The sequence below is a fragment of the Trachemys scripta genome, chromosome 19 (genome assembly GCF_013100865.1).
Source record: "Trachemys scripta elegans isolate TJP31775 chromosome 19, CAS_Tse_1.0, whole genome shotgun sequence".
Classification (NCBI taxonomy): Eukaryota; Metazoa; Chordata; order Testudines; family Emydidae; genus Trachemys; species Trachemys scripta.
This window is the reverse complement of record NC_048316.1, coordinates 4,815,620-4,833,819: the sequence shown is the minus strand read 5'-3', so window position 1 is coordinate 4,833,819 and position 18,200 is coordinate 4,815,620. Positions and strand designations below refer to the sequence as shown.

Below are 18,200 nucleotides of genomic sequence, written 5' to 3'. Positions count from 1 at the left end.
CTGTGGTGGCTGTAAGTCGACCTAATATACACATAGGTCTGCAAGTCCAAGTCCCAGAATCCGAGTGCCGCCCGCCCCATCCTCCTTCACTCCCCGTTCCCTCTACCAGGGCCATATGGAATTGGAGGCTTCAGAGTAAAACTTCATATCCATGATAGTGTCCTATGATAGTTGTTATATTTCCAGTTCCAAGTTCTTTCCAAAGGTAATAAAATGATCTCCAGACTATATTCAGGGATCGTTTCATCCAGCCCTGAAATGTGGCCATCGCGGGGTGGAAGCAGGCAGCTATTTGAGAATTCACAGCCTTGCACCAGGTTAGGTTAGAAGGTGAAGAATATTATATTCAGTTAATTACAAGAGGAATGTAGGTAAGTGGAATGTAATTCCTCAAACAGGAATTTGGTTAGGAGATGTGTACATGGGAAATGTGTACACAGCCAGAACCGCAGCTTCTCCTTGCACCAGTGTATCTGTCTACTTACATGACCCATCACCATAGTGTTTGGGCACCTACGGTAGAAGTAGTAGGTGGCTGCATCACTTCCAGACACATTTTGGGGTGTAATCCTGGCCCCTCTGAAGATGATGAATTGGGACAATGCCCCAGGATTTCACCCATGTCTCCCAGCCAGTACCTGCTTAGCTTGTGAGCACTGACCACATCCCAGCATGAATTGATAGCACGGCAGGATAAGTCTTAAATATTTTCATATTCCAGCTGCCTTATCTTCATGCCTTATCAGTGTCCTTTGGGCATTTAACCCCCTCACTGCTGTGTTCTGTTGCAGCTTTTGTGCTACTACACAACTTGGCACCATTATTTTGAGTCTTACTATTCCTTTGGGATGTTGGCCCTTGTAATAGCCCAGGTATGTGGGGCAGCAGGAGGTGCATTTTCCCCCATGTACCTGTGCTCTATGAGTACTGACGGATTTAAGTATAGGGCAGGAATAAAACGCCAGCGCAGATCTATTCTTAAAGTGCTGACTCCTGATCGAACCGAGATGGCTCTGCAACGTGGTGGTGGTGAGAGTGGGGAGATGCGGATGGAGACCTTTCTGAAATCAAAGCTCCTTTAGGCCCCACATTCAGGAAATAATCCAGTTATGTCATGCTCTTTTATAGGCACAGAATTCCTTGACAACGTATGTGAGGTTTGCCCTGAAGGAACCTTCTCAGCAACCAACATGTTACGCACCTGTCAGCCATGGACCAGGTAGGTGACTCTGACTACACATGGCCTTTTCCCTTGCACTGACTTTACACGCTGCGTTCTCTCCTTTCATTCATTGTTATTTTTTTGTACCTGAATTTTGTGGCTCTATCAGACCTGGTTAGAGATGCCCTGAAGTTCAGCAGTTGAGAAACGTAACCCTAAATCAGTAGGGCTGTGAGCTGTGTGGTGGGGAAATCCTCTCCCCAGGAATCCCTTTCCGTACCCTGGACGCTCTCCGTGAGGGCTGGATTCACCTCCGGGCTGTTTTATATGGGATGGCCGGTGGACTCCAACTGCAGCCCTCTCTGCCAAATCCTCCCCGCACAGAGCCCAGTGACATGGCGGAGACACTGTGTGGAACCAGGCCCTGGGCCATACTGGGACTGGCCACCCATGTTCCATGGCCAGAGCCCCATGGCCACACAGGAGCGGGTAGGGTTTGCAAATATAAAGACTTGAAAACCAGCTCCTCCTCCGATTATCTACCAAGTCCTAAAGACTTTTCTGCCTCCTTGGCATGGGCAGCTGGGGGCCAGTTCAGCCCCTGACGCAGGCTAGGTCAGTTCTGAGGCCTACCAGGAGCCATGACCCCCTAGGGACCACTAATGGGGTGCAGAACTGCCCTGGCCATGCCCCCTCCCTGGGCCAATCCATCTCTGGCCTGCCCCCCGCGCCACCGTGGCCCACCTGCACCAGGTGAGGTCCCATCCCAAGCGCACAGCCCGTCTGTCCCACAAACCGTGCAAAGGGGCTGTAGAGCAATGGTGAATCTGGCCCTTCGGCTCAGTTACGGTTTGCTCTTCAGTGGATGATTGTCACCAAGACAGTGAGAAGGCTGTGGAAACGCTGACATGTTTAATAACATGTCTTCCTCCTTCTTAGGTGTGAAGAGGAAGGGATGAGAGAACAAAAGGCCGGGACAGCCACTTCTGATGCAATTTGTGTACGAAGAGGCCTTTCTACCACAGCGATAGCATTGATAATTGTCCTTGCTCTCTCACTTTTATCTGCATTTGCTGGAACAGCGTTCTTTTTATGGAGGAGGAGGAAGAGGAAAGATGGCGGAACACGTAAGTCAGAAAAGCATGGGACCTGTGAAACCTGTCAAAGGGTCTCTAAAGGGGTCAGACTGGCAGAGTTCGTACTTGGCACATTGGTCTTTGTTTCACCCTGGAACATGCCAACCTGTAACTGGAATTGCCTCTTCAAACCGAGAATCCCTGTAAGAGTCTAAATCGGGGTGGTCAACCTGAGCCTGAGAACAAGCCAGAATTTACTAATGTACATTGCCAAAGAGCCACAGTAATACGTCAGCAGCCCCCCATCAGCTCCCCCCTGCTCCCAGCACCTCCCGCCCACCAGCAGCCCTGCCGATCAGCGCCTCCCCCTCCCTCTCCGCACCTCCTGATCAGCTGTTTCATGGCGTGCAGGAGGCTCTGTGGGGAGGAGCAAGGGAACGGCAGGCTCGGGAGGGGGTGGGAAGGGGTGGAGTGGGGTAGGGCCTGTGGCAGAGCCAGGGGTTGAGCAGTGAGCACCCCCCGGCACATTGGAAAGTTGGCGCCTGTAGCTCCAGCCCCGGAGTCGGTGCCTATACAAGGAGCCGCATATTAACTTCTGAAGAGCCGCATATGGCTCCGGAGCCACCAGTTGGCCACCCCTGGTCGAAATCTGCCTTCTTTAAATCTATGCCTTCAGGATCTGCTGGCCCTAAATTTGACCTACTTGCGGGGTGAACTGGCTAGTCCCAGGCCAGGGTGCTGTGCTATCGCCCCAGCTGCAGTGGACATGCCCCCTGCCCAGCTTCGGAGGATCCTCTCCCTCCCCAACTCATGTCCTAAACTGGCCTTTTTCCCAGGCCAGATTCCCCAGTGGCTAGAAATACCAGCTGTTCACATTCTCCAAGCAACCTGGACCAGTTCTCCCCTTCTGATGATCTTTCCGGCTTGTATCTGATACGTGCTTACAAAGTTCCCTTTTCATTCGCTGGGGGAGCAGTGATGTTAATGGAACGGGAGTTTGGGCTCTACTCATAACCTGCTACTGCTGCAGAAATAAGCATCTCAGTTTTGCCCCATCATTTATCCACCAAGAGAAGAACATGTTCTCAGGTCCAAGAGAGAACGTTGTTTACTGGTTCTAGCTGGGGACTGGGAATCAGGACGCCTGGATAATATTCTCAGCTCTGCCAATGACCAGAGGTGTAAATTTTGGCTAATTGCTCAATTTCCCTGTGCCATAGTGTAGCTGTTTGACATAATGCCCACATTATAGGATTGTGTGCTTTGCTGTTTGCAAAACTCTTTGAGATCCTTAGAGGTTAGGTGCTGTATAAATGCCGAGCATTGTTGGAGCCCAAAATCACATTGGATTAGCATTGTCACCTAACCACCTTCCTCTCCCAGGGGGGTGATTCCTCAAGATGCTGCTAAGTGTAGTGCAAAGCGCAGTTACAGCACAGTGGGGCCACGTTCTGTAGATGTTCACACGCATGACCCCACTGAATCGCAGAGAGCTGTGCATGCGTCTAAGGGCAGGACTTAGCCCGGGAACATTAATACTGAAACACGTTAATACAAAATGCACCAGCCTGTTTTCTGATGAGATTGCTTCTTTTTCTTTGCAGCTGCACAGGAGACAGGGGTGAGTTGTCTGGTCTTTTATTTACTATGCACAAGCACCTGGAGCAGGGGTTGCTGGATGGTATGAGTGTCTCTGCCATGCCTATGGCTGCTTGCCACAGGAGTCTCTGAGAACAAGTGTGTGTTTGCGTAAACTCTGAAGTCCCCGCTGGTCAAGTGAGATTAGCACTAGGGGCTCTGAAATCAGGAGACCTGGGTTCTATTCCCAACTCTGTCACTGAGTCCCTATGGGACTAGGGAACAAGTCTCTTAAACAATATGGTCTAGATCAGGGGGCGGCACCCTTTCAGAAGTGGTGTGCCGAATCTTCATTTATTCACTCTAATTTAAGGTTTTGCGTGCCAGTAATATAGTTCAACATTTTTAGAAGGTCTCTTTCTATAAGTCTATAATATATAACTATTATTGTATGTAAAGTAAATAAGGTTTTTAAAATGTTTAAGAAGCTTCATTTAAAATTAAAATGCAGAGGCCCCCGGACTGGTGGCCAGGACCCAGGCAGTGTGAGTCCCACTGAAAATCAGCTTGCGTGCCATAGGTTGCCTACTGATTTCAATGAAAGTTAGGAGCCTAAATATCTTGGAGGGTCTGGGTCAATGTGCCTTACTGTCTGCATCTGTAAAATGGGAAAAATACCTTAGGGGGTACTGTGATGGGTTGTATCACAGAAACCCCCTTGGGAGCTGCCACCCGATGTACCAAGACTACCCCTGCTCCTGTTTTCCCTGCCAGCTCAGGACTCCAGCACCCTGTCTTGCTGAGCCAGACACTCCCGTCTGCTCCAACACAGACCCAGGATCTGAATTACTTGCCCCAAAGCTGCAAGCTTACCTAAAAACAGCTCACAGAAGTGTGCTTGTCTTTAGCACTCAGATGCCCAACTCCCAATGGGGTCTAAACCCAAATAAATCCATTTTACCCTGCATAAAGCTTAGTTAATACTTAGTATACTATTAACTAAGCTTAGTTAGTATACCCTGCATACTCTGAGTTAATTAATAAGTAAAAAGTGATTTTATTAAATACAGACAGTAAGATTTAAGTGGTTCCAAGTAGTAACAGACAGAACGAAGTAAGTCACCAAGCAAAATAAAATAAAATGCCCAAATCTATGTCTAATCAAACTAAATACAGATAAGATCCTCACCGGTTCCAGAATGCTCCCTTTTACAGGCTAATCTCCTTTTAGCCTGGGTCCAGCAATCACTCACACCCCCTGTAGTTACTGTCTTTTGTTCCAGTTTCCTTCAAGTATTCTGGGGGGTGGAGAGGCTCCTTCTTTAGCCAGCTGAAGACAAAATGGAGGGGTCTCCCACGAGTTTAAATAGACTTTCTCTTGTGGGTGGAGATTCCCCCCCCCCCCCCATGCAAAGCTACAAGATGGAGTTCTGGAGTCACCTGGGCAAGTCACATGTCCCTGCATGACTCGGTCTTTACAGGCCGAATCCATTGTCCACATGGTATCTTGTATGTCTCCAGGAAGACTTCTTATGTGGATTGGAGCATTCCAAGATGCATTGTTCCCCAAGTGCTTTGTGATCAGGTACTTAACCTTGCGAATTCCTTCCTAAAGAAGTTGAACAAATGCCTCACAAAGCTTACTTAGGCCTGGTCTACACTACGACTTTAATTCGGATTTATCAGCTTTAATTCGAATTAACCCTGTAACCGTCCACACAACACCACCATTTAATTCGATGTAAAGGGCCCTTTAAATCGATTTCTGTACTCCACCCCAACGAGCGGAGTAGCGCCAAAATCGATTTTAGCAATTCGAATTAGGGTTAGTGTGGCCGCAATTTGATGGTATTGGCCTCTGGGAGCTATCCCACAGTGCATCATTGTGACCGCTCTGGACAGCAATCCGAACTCGGATGCACTGGCCAGGTAGACAGGAAAAGCCCCGCGAACATTTGAACTTCATTTCCTGTTTGCCCAGCGTGGAGAGCACAGGTGACCACAGATACCTCATCAGCACAGGTAACCATGCAGGCTGATAATCGAAAAAGAGCACCAGCATGGACCGTGAGGGAGGTACTGGATCTGATCGCTGTATGGGGAGAGGATTCAGTGCTTGCAGAACTTCGTTCTAAAAGACGAAATGCAAAAACTTTTGAAAAAATTTCCAAGGGCATGATGGAGAGAGGCCACAATAGGGACTCTGAGCAGTGCCGTGTGAAGGTCAAGGAGCTCAGACAAGCCTATCAAAAAACAAAGGAGGCAAACGGTCGCTCCGGGTCAGAGCCGCGGACATGCCGCTACTACGCCGAGCTGCATGCAATTCTAGGGGGGGCTGCCACCACTACCCCACCTTTGTTCGTGGATTCTGGGTCGGGGATAGTCTCGACGCCTGAGGATTCTGCCGATGGGGTAGAGGAGGAGGAGGAGGAGGAGGATGAGTTTGCAGAGAGCACACAGCACTCCCTTCTCCCCAACAGCCAGGATCTTTTTATCACCCTGACTGAAGTACCCTCCCAAGCCTCCCAAGCCAGTACCCAAGACTCTGACCCCATGGAAGGGACCTCAGGTGAGTTTACCTTTTAAAATATAAAACTTGTTTTAAAAGCAAACGGTTTTTAATGAGTACTTTGCCTGACTTTGCATTCGCGGTCAGTTCAGCTACTGGAAAAGTCTGTAGCTACTGGAAAAGTCTGTTAACGTGTCTGGGGATGGAGCGGAAATCCTCCAGGGACATCTCAATGAAGCTCTCCTGGAGGTACTCCGAAAGCCTTGCCAGAAGGTTTCTGGGCAGTGCATCTTTATTCCCTCCTCCATGGTAGGACACTTGACCACGCCATGCTTGCAGCAAGTAATCTGGTATCATTGCCTGACAAAGCCTGGCAGCATATGGTCCCGGTGTTTGCTGGCATTCAAGCAACATCCGTTCTTTATCTTGTTGTGTAATCCTCAGGAGAGTGATATCACTCCTGGTAACCTGGTTGAAATACGGGAACTTAATTAAGGGGACAGAGGTGGCCGTTCCTACTGGGCTGTTTGCCTGTGGCGGAAAATAAATCCTTCCCTGCAGTTAGCCAAGCGCAGATGGGAAATTGGCCCTGAGTTTTTCGCGTTTGGCTAGCAGGGATCTTCCCTGTTACCAGCCACGCGGTGGGGGGAGGGTACCGTGATCATCCCAGAGAATTCATGCCGGGGGGGGGGGGGAGTTTGGTGCCTGCAGGGATCTTCCTGCAGGGTTAGTTTGTTTTCTGGTGCTGCTGAATGTTAACAGAAAAACCGCAGCACTCTACTTGCCTGAAGGGGCCCAGACAAGCCCCACCACACTGCCCCCCCCCCCCCCCCCGCACAGATTGGCCAGGCTTCTGCACCACTCTACAAGCTATGCTTGGTATGTGGGAAAGCACGGCGCAGAAGCTTACCATGGCCGCATGCAAGCCGAATTCTGTTGCCCAGACCTGTGATCTCTAGCAGCAAAGCCACAGGCACTCAGCATTAAGAGGCAAAATGCGACCTTGCACAGAAATCACATGTGCTATGTAATGTGAACAGTGTTGGTCACCGTGAAAGAGTATAAGCATTGTTCTGCAAAATGTAGCTTTTAAAACAATTCTCTCTTTTTTCCCCTCCCTACAGCAGCTGCAAATTCCTCAAGCCTCCCTCCTCCATCCCGAAGGTTATCACAGATAAGGCGTCGTAAGAAGAAGATGCGGGAGGACATGTTTTCTGAAATTATGCAATCCAGCAGGAGTGACAGAGCTCATCTGAATGAGTGGAAGGAAACAGTTTCAAAGTATAGGAAAGAAGTCAGTGAACGTGAGGAGAGGAGGGACCAACGTGAGGAGAGGAGGGACCAACGTGAGGAGAGGAGGGACGATCGAGATGAGAGATGGCGGCAGGAAGACCAGAGGATGAAGGATGCAACGCTGGGGCTGCTCCGGCGTCTGGTGGAGGTTCAGGAACGGCTGCTGGAAAACAGACTGCCGCTTCAGCCCCTGTTCCACCCTCCCCATGTTCCGTATCCTCCTCACCCAGACGTGTAAGAACGCGGGGGGGGAGGCTCCGTACACCTTCCCATTCCACCCCAGTAGACAGCCCAAGCAAAAGGCTGTCATTTTTTTAACCTTTTCTTTGTGGCTTTTTCCTTCCCAGCAATCCTCCTCCCAAATACCACCCGGGTTCCCTCCCTCTTTTTCTAATCTATTAATAAAGAATAAATGATTTTTAAATGATAGTGACTTTATTTGGTTTGAAAGAAAGCTGGGGGAAGGGGCAGGGTGGGTTCCTTACAGAAAATCAGTCAGTAAAGGGGGAGGGTTTTCATGAAGGAGAAACAAACAGATATTTCACACGGTAGCCTGGCCAGCCATGAAACTGGTTTTCAAAGCTTCTCTGATGCACAGCGCTTCATGGTGTGATCTTCTAATCGCCCTGGTGTCTGGCTGCGCGTAATCAGCAGCCAGGCGATTTGACTCAGCCTCCCACCCCGCCATAAAGGTCTCCCCCTTACTTTCACAGAGATTGTGGAGCACACAGCAAGCAGAAATAACAATGGGGAGATTTCTTTGGCTGAGGTCAGAGCGAGTCAATAATGAACGCCAGCGACCTTTTAAACGGCCAAATGCACATTCTACCACCATTCTGCACTTGCTTAGCCTGTAGTTAAACAGCTCCTGACTCCTGTCCAGGCTGCCTGTGTATGGCTTCATAAGCCATGGCATTAAGGGGTAGGCTGGGTCCCCAAGAATAACTATGGGCATTTCAACATCCCCAACGGTTATTTTCTGGTCCGGAAAGTAAGTCCCTTGCTGCAGCCCTTTAAACAGAGTAGTGTTCCTGAAGACGCGAGCGTCATGAACCCTTCCCGCCCAGCCCGCGTTGATGTTGGTGAAACGTCCCTTGTGATCCACAAGTGCTTGCAGCACCATTGAAAAGTACCCCTTGCGGTTTATGTACTCGGTGGCTTGGTGCTCCGGTGCCAAGATAGGGATATGGGTTCCGTCTATTGCCCCACCACAGTTAGGGAATCCCATTGCAGCAAAACCATCCACTATAGCCTGCACATTTCCCAGAGTCACTAACTTTCGTAGCAGCACCTGAGTGATTGCTTTGGCTACTTGCATCACAGCAGCCCCCACAGTAGATTTGCCCACTCCAAATTGATTCCCGACTGACCGGTAGCTGTCTGGCGTTGCAAGCTTCCACAGGGCTATCGCCACGCGCTTCTCAACTGTGAGGGCTGCTCTCATCTTGGTATTCTGGCGTTTCAGGGCAGGGGACAGCAAGTCACAAAGTTCCATGAAAGTGCCCTTACGCATGCGAAAGTTCCACAGCCACTGGGAATCATCCCAGACCTGCAACACTATGCGGTCCCACCAGTCTGTGCTTGTTTCCCTTGCCCAGAATCGGCGTTCCATGGATAGAATCTGCCCCATTAACAACATGATCTCCAAAGCACCGGGGCCTGTGGTTTCACTGAATTCTGTATCCGTGTCTGTGTCCATGTCCTCATCATGCTGCCGCCGCCGCTGCCTCCTCTCCTCGTTTTTCTGGTCCTGGCTGAGCATAAACTCCACGAGAACGCGCGAGGTGTTTGCAATATTCATGAGTGCTGTCTTGACCTCAGCGGGCTCCATGCTTGCCGTGGTATGGAGTCTGCAGTGTTCACCCACCCAGGAAAAAAGGCGCGAAAATGGTTGTCTGCCGTCCGTTGCTTTCATGCAGGGAGGGAGGGAGGGAGGAAGTGAGGCTGTACCCAGAACCACCTGCGACGATGTTTTTTGTCCCATCAGGCACTGGGATCTTAACCCACAATCCCAATGGGCGCGGGAGACTGCGGGAACTATGGGATAGCTATGGAATTGCTACCCACAGTGCAACGGTGCAGAAATCGACGCTAGCCCCGGTACTTGGACGCACACCACCGAATTACTGTGCTAGTGTGGCCGCACTCATTTCGACTTTATACAACCTGTTTCTCAAATCCGAATTATCTAAATTTGGATTAATCCCGTAGTGTAGACATACCCTTAGAAACCAAGCAAGCATACAGCCCATATTCTTAACCTCAAGTAGAAAATGATATATATGTACAAATAGGATGAATAGATTTAGTAGACCATAACCTTTACAGAGACATGTTACATGGCACAGGCAGCACAAAACATATTCTAGTTATGTCCTACATACATTTATAAGCACCCCCCCCCATATAAAACCTTATGGGGTACACTGTCACAGGTACCATGAGACTTGACTCAGTAGGAGTGAACCCCCTGCCCTCCACACTTACACATGCATACTCTGTGGCTGTGCAAAGCCCTGAAGCAACAGAACCAATTACCTGGGCTGTGCATAGACCATGATTTGCTCCATGATGTTTGTAAAGTGCTTTGAGATCCCTGAATGGAAGGTACCATAGGAGTGCAGAATATTATTATTCAGCATTAAACGTGCCCAGGGTCAAGATCTGCAGTAAACTGACATCTATAATCCAAACAATGTAATGAACCTTAGTAATAAATGGCTTGATTTGCTTTAAAGCCTGCTATCATTCAGGGTGGAATTAAAAGTCAAAGAATCTTGAACATCTGAAGTTAAAATGGACTTTACATGCTTAACAATCCATCACACCTTTTATTTAGCTTTTACACTCTGGTTACCTTTCCCAGACCTGAAGGAGAGCTCTGGGAAGCTTGAAAGCTTGTCTCTTCCCTCAACAGAAGTAAGATGATGTGAAATTAGCTAATTAAAGATTCTAAGATCCGTCCAGCAAATATTGGACACTATAGGAAAAAATTATGCCAGACAGTATAACTTACACCAGGGGTCGGCAACCTGCAGCACGCGTGCCAAAGGCAGCATGTGAGCCAATTTTTACCGGCACGCTGCTACCAGCCGGGGTCCCGGCTGCTGCCCCCGCTCAGCCCGCTGCCAGCCTGGGCGAACGGAACCCCAGGCCGGCAGTGGGCTGAGCGGGGCCGGCGGCTGGGCCCCTGGCTGGCAGGAGCTGGCTGACGGAACCCCAGGCCGGCAGTGGGCTGAGCGGGGCCGGCGGCTGGGACCCTGGCTGGCAGGAGCTGGCGGACGGAACCCCAGGCCGGCAGTGGGTTGAGCGGGGCCGGCGGCTGGGCCCCTGGCTGGCAGGAGCCGGTGGATGGAACCCCAGACCAGCGGCAGGCTGAGCTCAGCCCACCACCGGTTGGGGTTCTGTCTGCTGGTGGTGTGTATTAAATTTCTCCCCGTAGGAATGTGCTACTTGCGGAGCACCAGGACTGGCAGTCATAAGTAGTACACCGTAAGTAGCACATTCCTGTGGGGAGAAATTTAATACACTACACCCGGGTAGGGAAGGCTGTGACTCCCCAAACAGCCTGCCCCCTATCCGCCCCCTCCTACTTCCCGCCCCCCTCAGAACTCCTGACCCATCCAACCCCGCATCGACCCTCCGCCCCCTGACTGCCCCCCTCAGAACCTCCCACCCATCCAACTCCCCCTGCTCCTTGTCTCCTGACTGCCCCCTGACCAGGGCCGGCTCCAGGCACCAGCTTGGCAAGCAGCTATTCGGCGGCAATTCGGCGGACGGTCCCTCGCTCCCGCTCGGAGCGAAGGACCTCCTGCCGAATTGCCGCCGCAGATCGCGATCGCGGCTTTTTTTTCTTGGGCTGCTTGGGGCTGCAGAAACCCTGGAGCCGGCCATGCCCCTGACTGCCCCCCTCAAAACCCCCCACCCATCCAACCCCCCCTGCTGCCTGTCCCCTGACTGCCCCAACCCCTATCCACACCCCCACCCCCTGACAGGCCCCCCCGGGACTCCCACGCCTAGCCAACCGCCCCTGTTCCCCGTCCCCTTACCATGCTGCTCAGAGCATCAGGACTGGCAGCCATATGTAGTACACTGTAAGTAGCACATTCCTATGGGGAGCAATTTAATACACTACACCTGGCCCTGCTCAGCCCGCTGATGGTCTGGAGTTCTCAAAATATGTTCTCGCACCGCTAATGAAAAATTATACTACAATTAGCTTAAAAACTTGAAAACTTAAAAACTTTGTTTGTATATTACAGTAATCATTAAATGTATAATGTTAATAAATGCATAGGTTTGATGAAACAAAGTAGTTGTACTTATGTGCCTGTGCTTAATTTATGTTTTCGATGATTTACCTTCTAAAAAAAATCTCACATGTCTCGCACCTCCAGAAAGGGCATCTCGCACCCCCAGGTTAAGAACCACTGCACTAAACTGATAAGATCTGCATTTTAATTTAATTTTAAATGAAGCTTCTTAAACATTTTAAAAACCTTGTTTACTTTACATACAACACTAGTTTAGTTATATATTATAGACTTAGAGAAAGAGACCTTCTAAAAACGTTAAAATGTATTACTGGCACGCAAAACCTTAAATCAGAGTGAATAAATGAAGACTCGGCACAGCACTTCTGAAAGGTTGCCAACCCCTGACTTACACTTTTGTTCTAAGTGGGGAACAACATTAATAAGTATTATAATACTTCATAATGAATAAGAAAACAAATTCTAAGAGAACTGTAGCAGGTGCTAAGAAAATGTATCGGCCATTTGATTGATAGTACCTGAATGTTCATCATCTCTGTTTTACTTTGTCATGTTTTAAAGGGTGAGCAAAACGAAGAGGTTGTGGAAAATTCGATACAGACTAATAAAAAAAGGACTGATGCAGCCCTCCCTGTTCAGGAAACTACTAAAAACTCTGGCACATCCACCCTTCACAGCACCCGAACAAACACAGGCAAGAGCCGATGCACTTTTTCAAAGTGGGGGAAGAGAGAAAACCATTCGTCAGCCCTGCAAGTGAGAGAGGAGGAACACGGAGAGGAGTTTCTACTACAGAGCTAGGGAAATGGCCACCAGCCCTGGATTCTCCTGAAGGCTCAGGACTACTCTAGAAAAAGCTGAATGATCAAGGACAGAAAATCGATCAGAGTTTAGTGATTGGAGGCTTCTGAAAATCCCTCTTGACTGGATTCTAGTGATCATCATCACTGTAACTTTAGGCCTTGGCTACACTTGCAGCTGTACAGCGCTGTGAGGTAAACCTGTCTTCGGACAGCTGAGTAGGGAAAAGCGCTGCAGTCTGTCCACGCTGACAGCTGACAGCGCAGTGGCATGGCCACACATGCAACATTTGCAGCTGTGTTGGGAGCGGTGCATTATGGGCAGCTATCCCAGCATTCATGTGGCTGCAACGTGCTTTTCAAAACGGGGGGAGGTGGGGTGGAGTGGATTGTGACAGGGAGTGTGGGGGGAGAGAGAGTGCTTTTTGGAGCGTGTCAGCTCTATTTTGCAAGTTCCAAATGTTGTGAGATGATACCGGTGTGGTGCTTCTGCTTTCTCCTGTTGATATCACTCGGCTGCGTGCGTGTGTTCCCTCTGTGTGCTGCCCCAGTTCTACGCAGATAGCTGACACAGCAAACCCGACGAGAACCCCCAATGACCATAGAGTCTAGTAAGGTACAAAGGCACCTCGGCCAGGTTTATTGCGATCTCGGACACAATTGCAGTTCCCTGTAGGTTTCTGAGCCTAATTCAGAATACTACGAGAAAGTGCCTCTTGGCAAGGACCCAGCTCAGTGGCGGGACTTTCCACTGCCCCCGTGGCTGGACAAAGACACCACCCCAGGGGATACATTCTTATACACAGGTACAAACAAGTTACGTATCACTCCTGACGTATTGAGGTGCAACCCCTCTACATAGCAAGGTGCAACCCCTCTACGTAGTAAGGTGCTGCCTCTCACCTTGTTCATGTTGGTTCGATCAAAACAACTCTATCCATCATTTTACCCTTTTGCCCCTGTCATTGGGATGGGTTGGCCTGTTCCATGTTATCTGTGGAATGTTCCGGTATCGTGTATGTTCTGATATCTGGTGTCCAGGACCTTTTAGGTCTGTCTCTTTCTGCAGCATCAGCCCTTTCCTTGCCAGCTTCTGTGAGCAGGGCCTGCCTCTGGTTCACAGCTTAACTTTGCTTTATGTTAGCAAAGTCTTGACCATTACTTTGGTTCAGGCCTTAGGCCTCATACCAGGCCTCTGACACCAAGGTTTATCTCTCAGGGCCTCCTTTTACTACATTCCCCCACTTTTTGTCTTTTTACGGGGAGGATGTTTACCCATCGTCCCGGAAAAGCATAATGCATGGACTAAAGATAACTCAGTGGGCAAAACACTGTTATGTGTTTACCTCATTTTACCATCCATACACCCATGCCCCATCTGTCTTTTTAGTCTGCACATTCCCACGTACGACTGATAGGCAGATTTTATTATCCAATTATTTTTTAGTCTTTTATGGTGGGCCTGGGAATGTTAGGTCCGGGACCATGACTGAGGAATGTAGTATTATGATTGAGCCTTAGAGGCACTCCCAAATAATTAATATATATCAATTATATGAATATGGCATATATATTTGGAGTGTGTATGGGCATATATGTATAGTATGTATGTGTACATATGATACTACTTTATATCCAAGCATAACCATGTTTTTCCAGTCTGGTGTTGTACTTTGGCCCTTTTACTTTGGTGACACAGATAGAAACACCCTCTTATTAGGCCAATTCCAGTTATCACTTGTCTCATCATTAGTAGTAGGCTGAGTGTTTTGAAATATTGGGATAGGGATTGTGATAGTGTGTCCCACAGTGCTATGTATCTAAGAAGTAAAACAGAAATTTGGAGTAGTGACACTACCACTGAGGCCTTTATATATAAATATATTGTAATTAGTTACTACTCAGTACTGTCCATTCATGTTATAGGTTACCTTTACTGTTGGTTGTCACCCTCTGGTTAGCTTCACTGGGCAGGACATAGAAGTGGCTAGCTTCTCTGTTCCACTGATTGCACGGCTCTGCGATACACAAGTAGTTGACATAGATCCAGTTGTTTCTTATGGATGCTGTCTTCCAGATAACCTACTGAATGGACAGTAACCAATTTATCAAATAGTGCTGTGTTAGGATTTAGTATTGGTACCCAGACACTGAACAAGATTGCTTTGAATAACATGTGCCTTAGTTAGGATGCAGTGTCGCTGACCCAAATTATGACTAGTATTAACAGGCAATTTGTTTACCCAATTTATACTTACTATGTAACTTTTTGTTTGTTTACCACTGTTTTTTCTTTGCCTTCACGTTGTTTGCTGCCATTTGTTTGTTGATTTTTACTTGTGTGTTGGTTAAACTATTTAGCAAGGTTATGCATATTGTAAATGTTGTACAGCAATAAGACAACAGTACAACAATAATACAGTAGTACAGCAATAATACAGTTGTTTTTACATAGTAACCAAGTTGAAATTAAATGATGGCTTATTCTGGTCCAGCTAGTGGTTTTTAGCTGATTGTTAACTTAATTGTTCATATATGGTAGATAGAGGTGTATTTAACCAGTCTCTTATTTATAAAGCACTTCATTTTTCTGTTCTTGATGCTTGGGTTTCTTCACTGTATACTGATATCATCTGGTGTCTTCAGGGTGTGATATTTTTTGGTGTCTTTGGTCTGTGGGATGCAACTTAAACAGCTAGTTAGTTAACATAAAAAAGGATTTTTGTTTGTTTTTTGTTTTTGTTTTTAGTAACTTAAACTTAATACACAGTTTAACTTTGTTCTTATTACATTGTAAACAAACTATGTAATAGGGACCAAGCCTTTTATAACACAAGCTATACTTTTGCAATTGTTGTATAGACGTTCATTTTCATTTGAAGTGCATTACTAATATTTTTATACGAAATGTAATGCTTAACGGCTAAAATAAATGCTCACAATCTTCCATGAGAAGGTTGTATTGCTTTCCCTTGCGGAACAATTTGTTTCAGCAAAGGAGTTAACAGAATTTTTACTAAGCTTTTTAGAGTTAATTTGCTTGTGATACCAATTTCACTCTTGTTAACTGTTTAGAAGCACAACTTTAACAACCACTGTTTCCCATTAACATAACATAACATAAAAGAAAAGCATAAAAAATTAAACCAACTATAAAATTAAACCAAAATAAATTTTAAATACAGTACTTTGAGGGTATTTGAGGGTATACTTTCATGATGCTTTGTTATGTATGGGAGCCAAAGGTGGAAACCTGTTCAAATTGTTTGGTTAGCTTTATGCATAAATTGTTTTAAAACATTTTGGTTTTGATATTCTTATAACTATATTTAAAAGTGCAAACAAGTTTATAAAAAGCCCAAACAAGAAATTAACATTTTGTTAATATTACTTTTACCTTAATGTTGAGGTTTCCCGTTACATTTTTTCTTTGAATAACAAATAAAAAAAAAATCTTAAAAAACAAAACAAAACTGTGATTGATAAGAAAATATTTTTTGTTTGCAATTGCATTATTTATTGAGGCAGAAATATATGTACATATATTTGTAACTGAAACTTTTTTGAACTTGGCACAAAAAATTGGTGCTAATAATACTATGATTATACCCCAACCATGATCTTAAAATAGGGTGGTACTACATATACATAAATTTTTTAAAGGGTATAAAATTGACTTTTGTTGCAACAAAATAAAAATAATAAAAAATAGTTATGTGACACACACAACACAAGACAACACACATGACAAACTTACAATTAACAACAAATGGCGCCAGAATTCTATTCATAACTATACAAAATAAGGCAAACAAAAATAAAAAATAAAAAGGGTTATATTTGAATAAACAAATTATTACCTTATTTAAAAGTTGTTACATAAATTGTTAAAAATATATTAATATTTGCCAAATATATTGTATTAATTTGGTAACAAGGAATTTTGCATTACTTTGTATTTAACATTATTTTAAAACTCTGCTATATGGAAATAAGAAAAGCCCATGTTTCAAATATTAGTGAGTGGTTAGGATTAGAAGCAGAGTGTGCATTTCTGTTGCTTGGCAACCATATCTTTAAGAAAGTTAGGAATAATTCTAGCTATTGCATTCCTGAAGGGTTAAAATACTTAATTTACTGGATTTATTTAAAGTAAATTTTTTTACTTTGTTTTCTTTTTGTTTCTTATTTTATTTTGTTTTCAATTGCTTTATTTTTTGGAGGTTTCTGTAAAAAACTATAACTTTTAAAACAAAGAGAGAGAGCAGAATTGAGGAGAGGCTGGGGGAAGGGTGTGTGTGTGTGAAGAGCAACCTAGGAAGGTAGTGAGACCTGCGCCAAGAGAGATTAACTTTATTAAGATATTTGAAAGTACAGGCAGCAGCAGCAAGTTTAGCAAACTAAGAAAGCATATAAAGGACAAAACTTAACCGGTATGTAAAAATATTTGAGAAAGAAGGTTCTATTTTCAGATATGAGCGCGGAGTGTGGTTCCGTGGATCAAAGCAGTTGGGAAACTGCACAGTTAGGAACTGCGCCCCTGTTTTTTATCCTGGCTTTGAGAGGAGAATGGGGGTAGTTACCTGCTCTTGTAAAACCTGAATTTGTTTCCCCAATGTTTGTTGCTTTTGTGCCCCTGCCAGATGGATGGCGGGAGTGCCCTTTTTTGCTGCAGTTAACTGGTTTTGGGCAACTCCATGTGTTAATGCGTTAATTCTAGGTGTTAACCCACTTAATTTTGGTTTTTTACTTTGAAATTCTTTTTTATTCACTCCTCTGCGATCGAGTCACAGCTCCTGTCTCCTAATGTGCTCTGTGAACTGTTTCATATTTTCCTTTATCTGATTTACCAATTCTGTGAAAGTATTGTGTGTTACTCTTTCCTTCTGTGCACTTACTTGTCCCGTTCTGACAGGCACCAGTCTAGGTCTCAGTTTAAGTTTAACTGGAACCTGGCTTTTATCATAAGGTGGTGGTTGCAATGCAGTGGACCCCGTTTCATTTTTTAATTTTACTAGGACCACCTTTTTCCACTTCTGTCCCCATTCTTCAGGCACAGGGTAGCTACCTGAAGCCTGCTGTTTACCACCAATATTTATAACAGGGGACGGCACTTTTTGCTTCTGCAGGTTTTCTACAGCTGTTTTTAATTTTTTATTTTTCTGCTTCACTTGCTCGAGCATATCATGAGTTTGGACCACCTGTTGCCCTGCTAACAGAGCTTGGGCTTTCCAGTGCTTGACTGCCCGGGTTACCTCTTCTACTTCTCCTGGTTTTTTTGTTACTTGTTTGGCCAGCATGCTGTCTGAGGTCTCTCACTGCCAGAGACATGAGTTGCAAAATTCTTGCTTTTTTTACTTTTATTACTGTTTCTCAGAGCCTCGGTTTCTACCATCGCTCTACATAAGCCAGTCCATGTTTCCCCACTCTCTTTTTTTAAAATTCATGTGGACCCCCCTTACTGGCAATCCAGCGGGTCCAAGAGTTATCAAACTCCGTGGGGATAAT

At 46.2% G+C, this 18,200-nt stretch overlaps 1 protein-coding gene across 3 annotated transcripts in view; it reads left to right on the top strand.

The window, feature by feature from the left end:
• TNFRSF14 (TNF receptor superfamily member 14) overlaps nucleotides 1-12,967 on the top strand; it is a 38,226-nt gene extending 25,259 nt beyond the window's left edge. Inside the window, exons 5-8 of one of the 3 annotated variants that reach the window (XM_034753117.1) lie at nucleotides 1,129-1,219; nucleotides 2,102-2,289; nucleotides 3,843-3,859; nucleotides 12,454-12,967. In XM_034753117.1, the coding sequence (XP_034609008.1) occupies nucleotides 1,129-1,219; nucleotides 2,102-2,289; nucleotides 3,843-3,859; nucleotides 12,454-12,693 (536 nt within the window). In that variant the 3' untranslated portion in view covers nucleotides 12,694-12,967. The remainder of the gene's footprint in view (nucleotides 1-1,128; nucleotides 1,220-2,101; nucleotides 2,290-3,842; nucleotides 3,860-12,453) is intronic. The other 2 variants (XM_034753116.1, XM_034753118.1) reach the window with 2 other exon arrangements.
• Nucleotides 12,968-18,200: the final 5,233 nt, after the last annotated feature.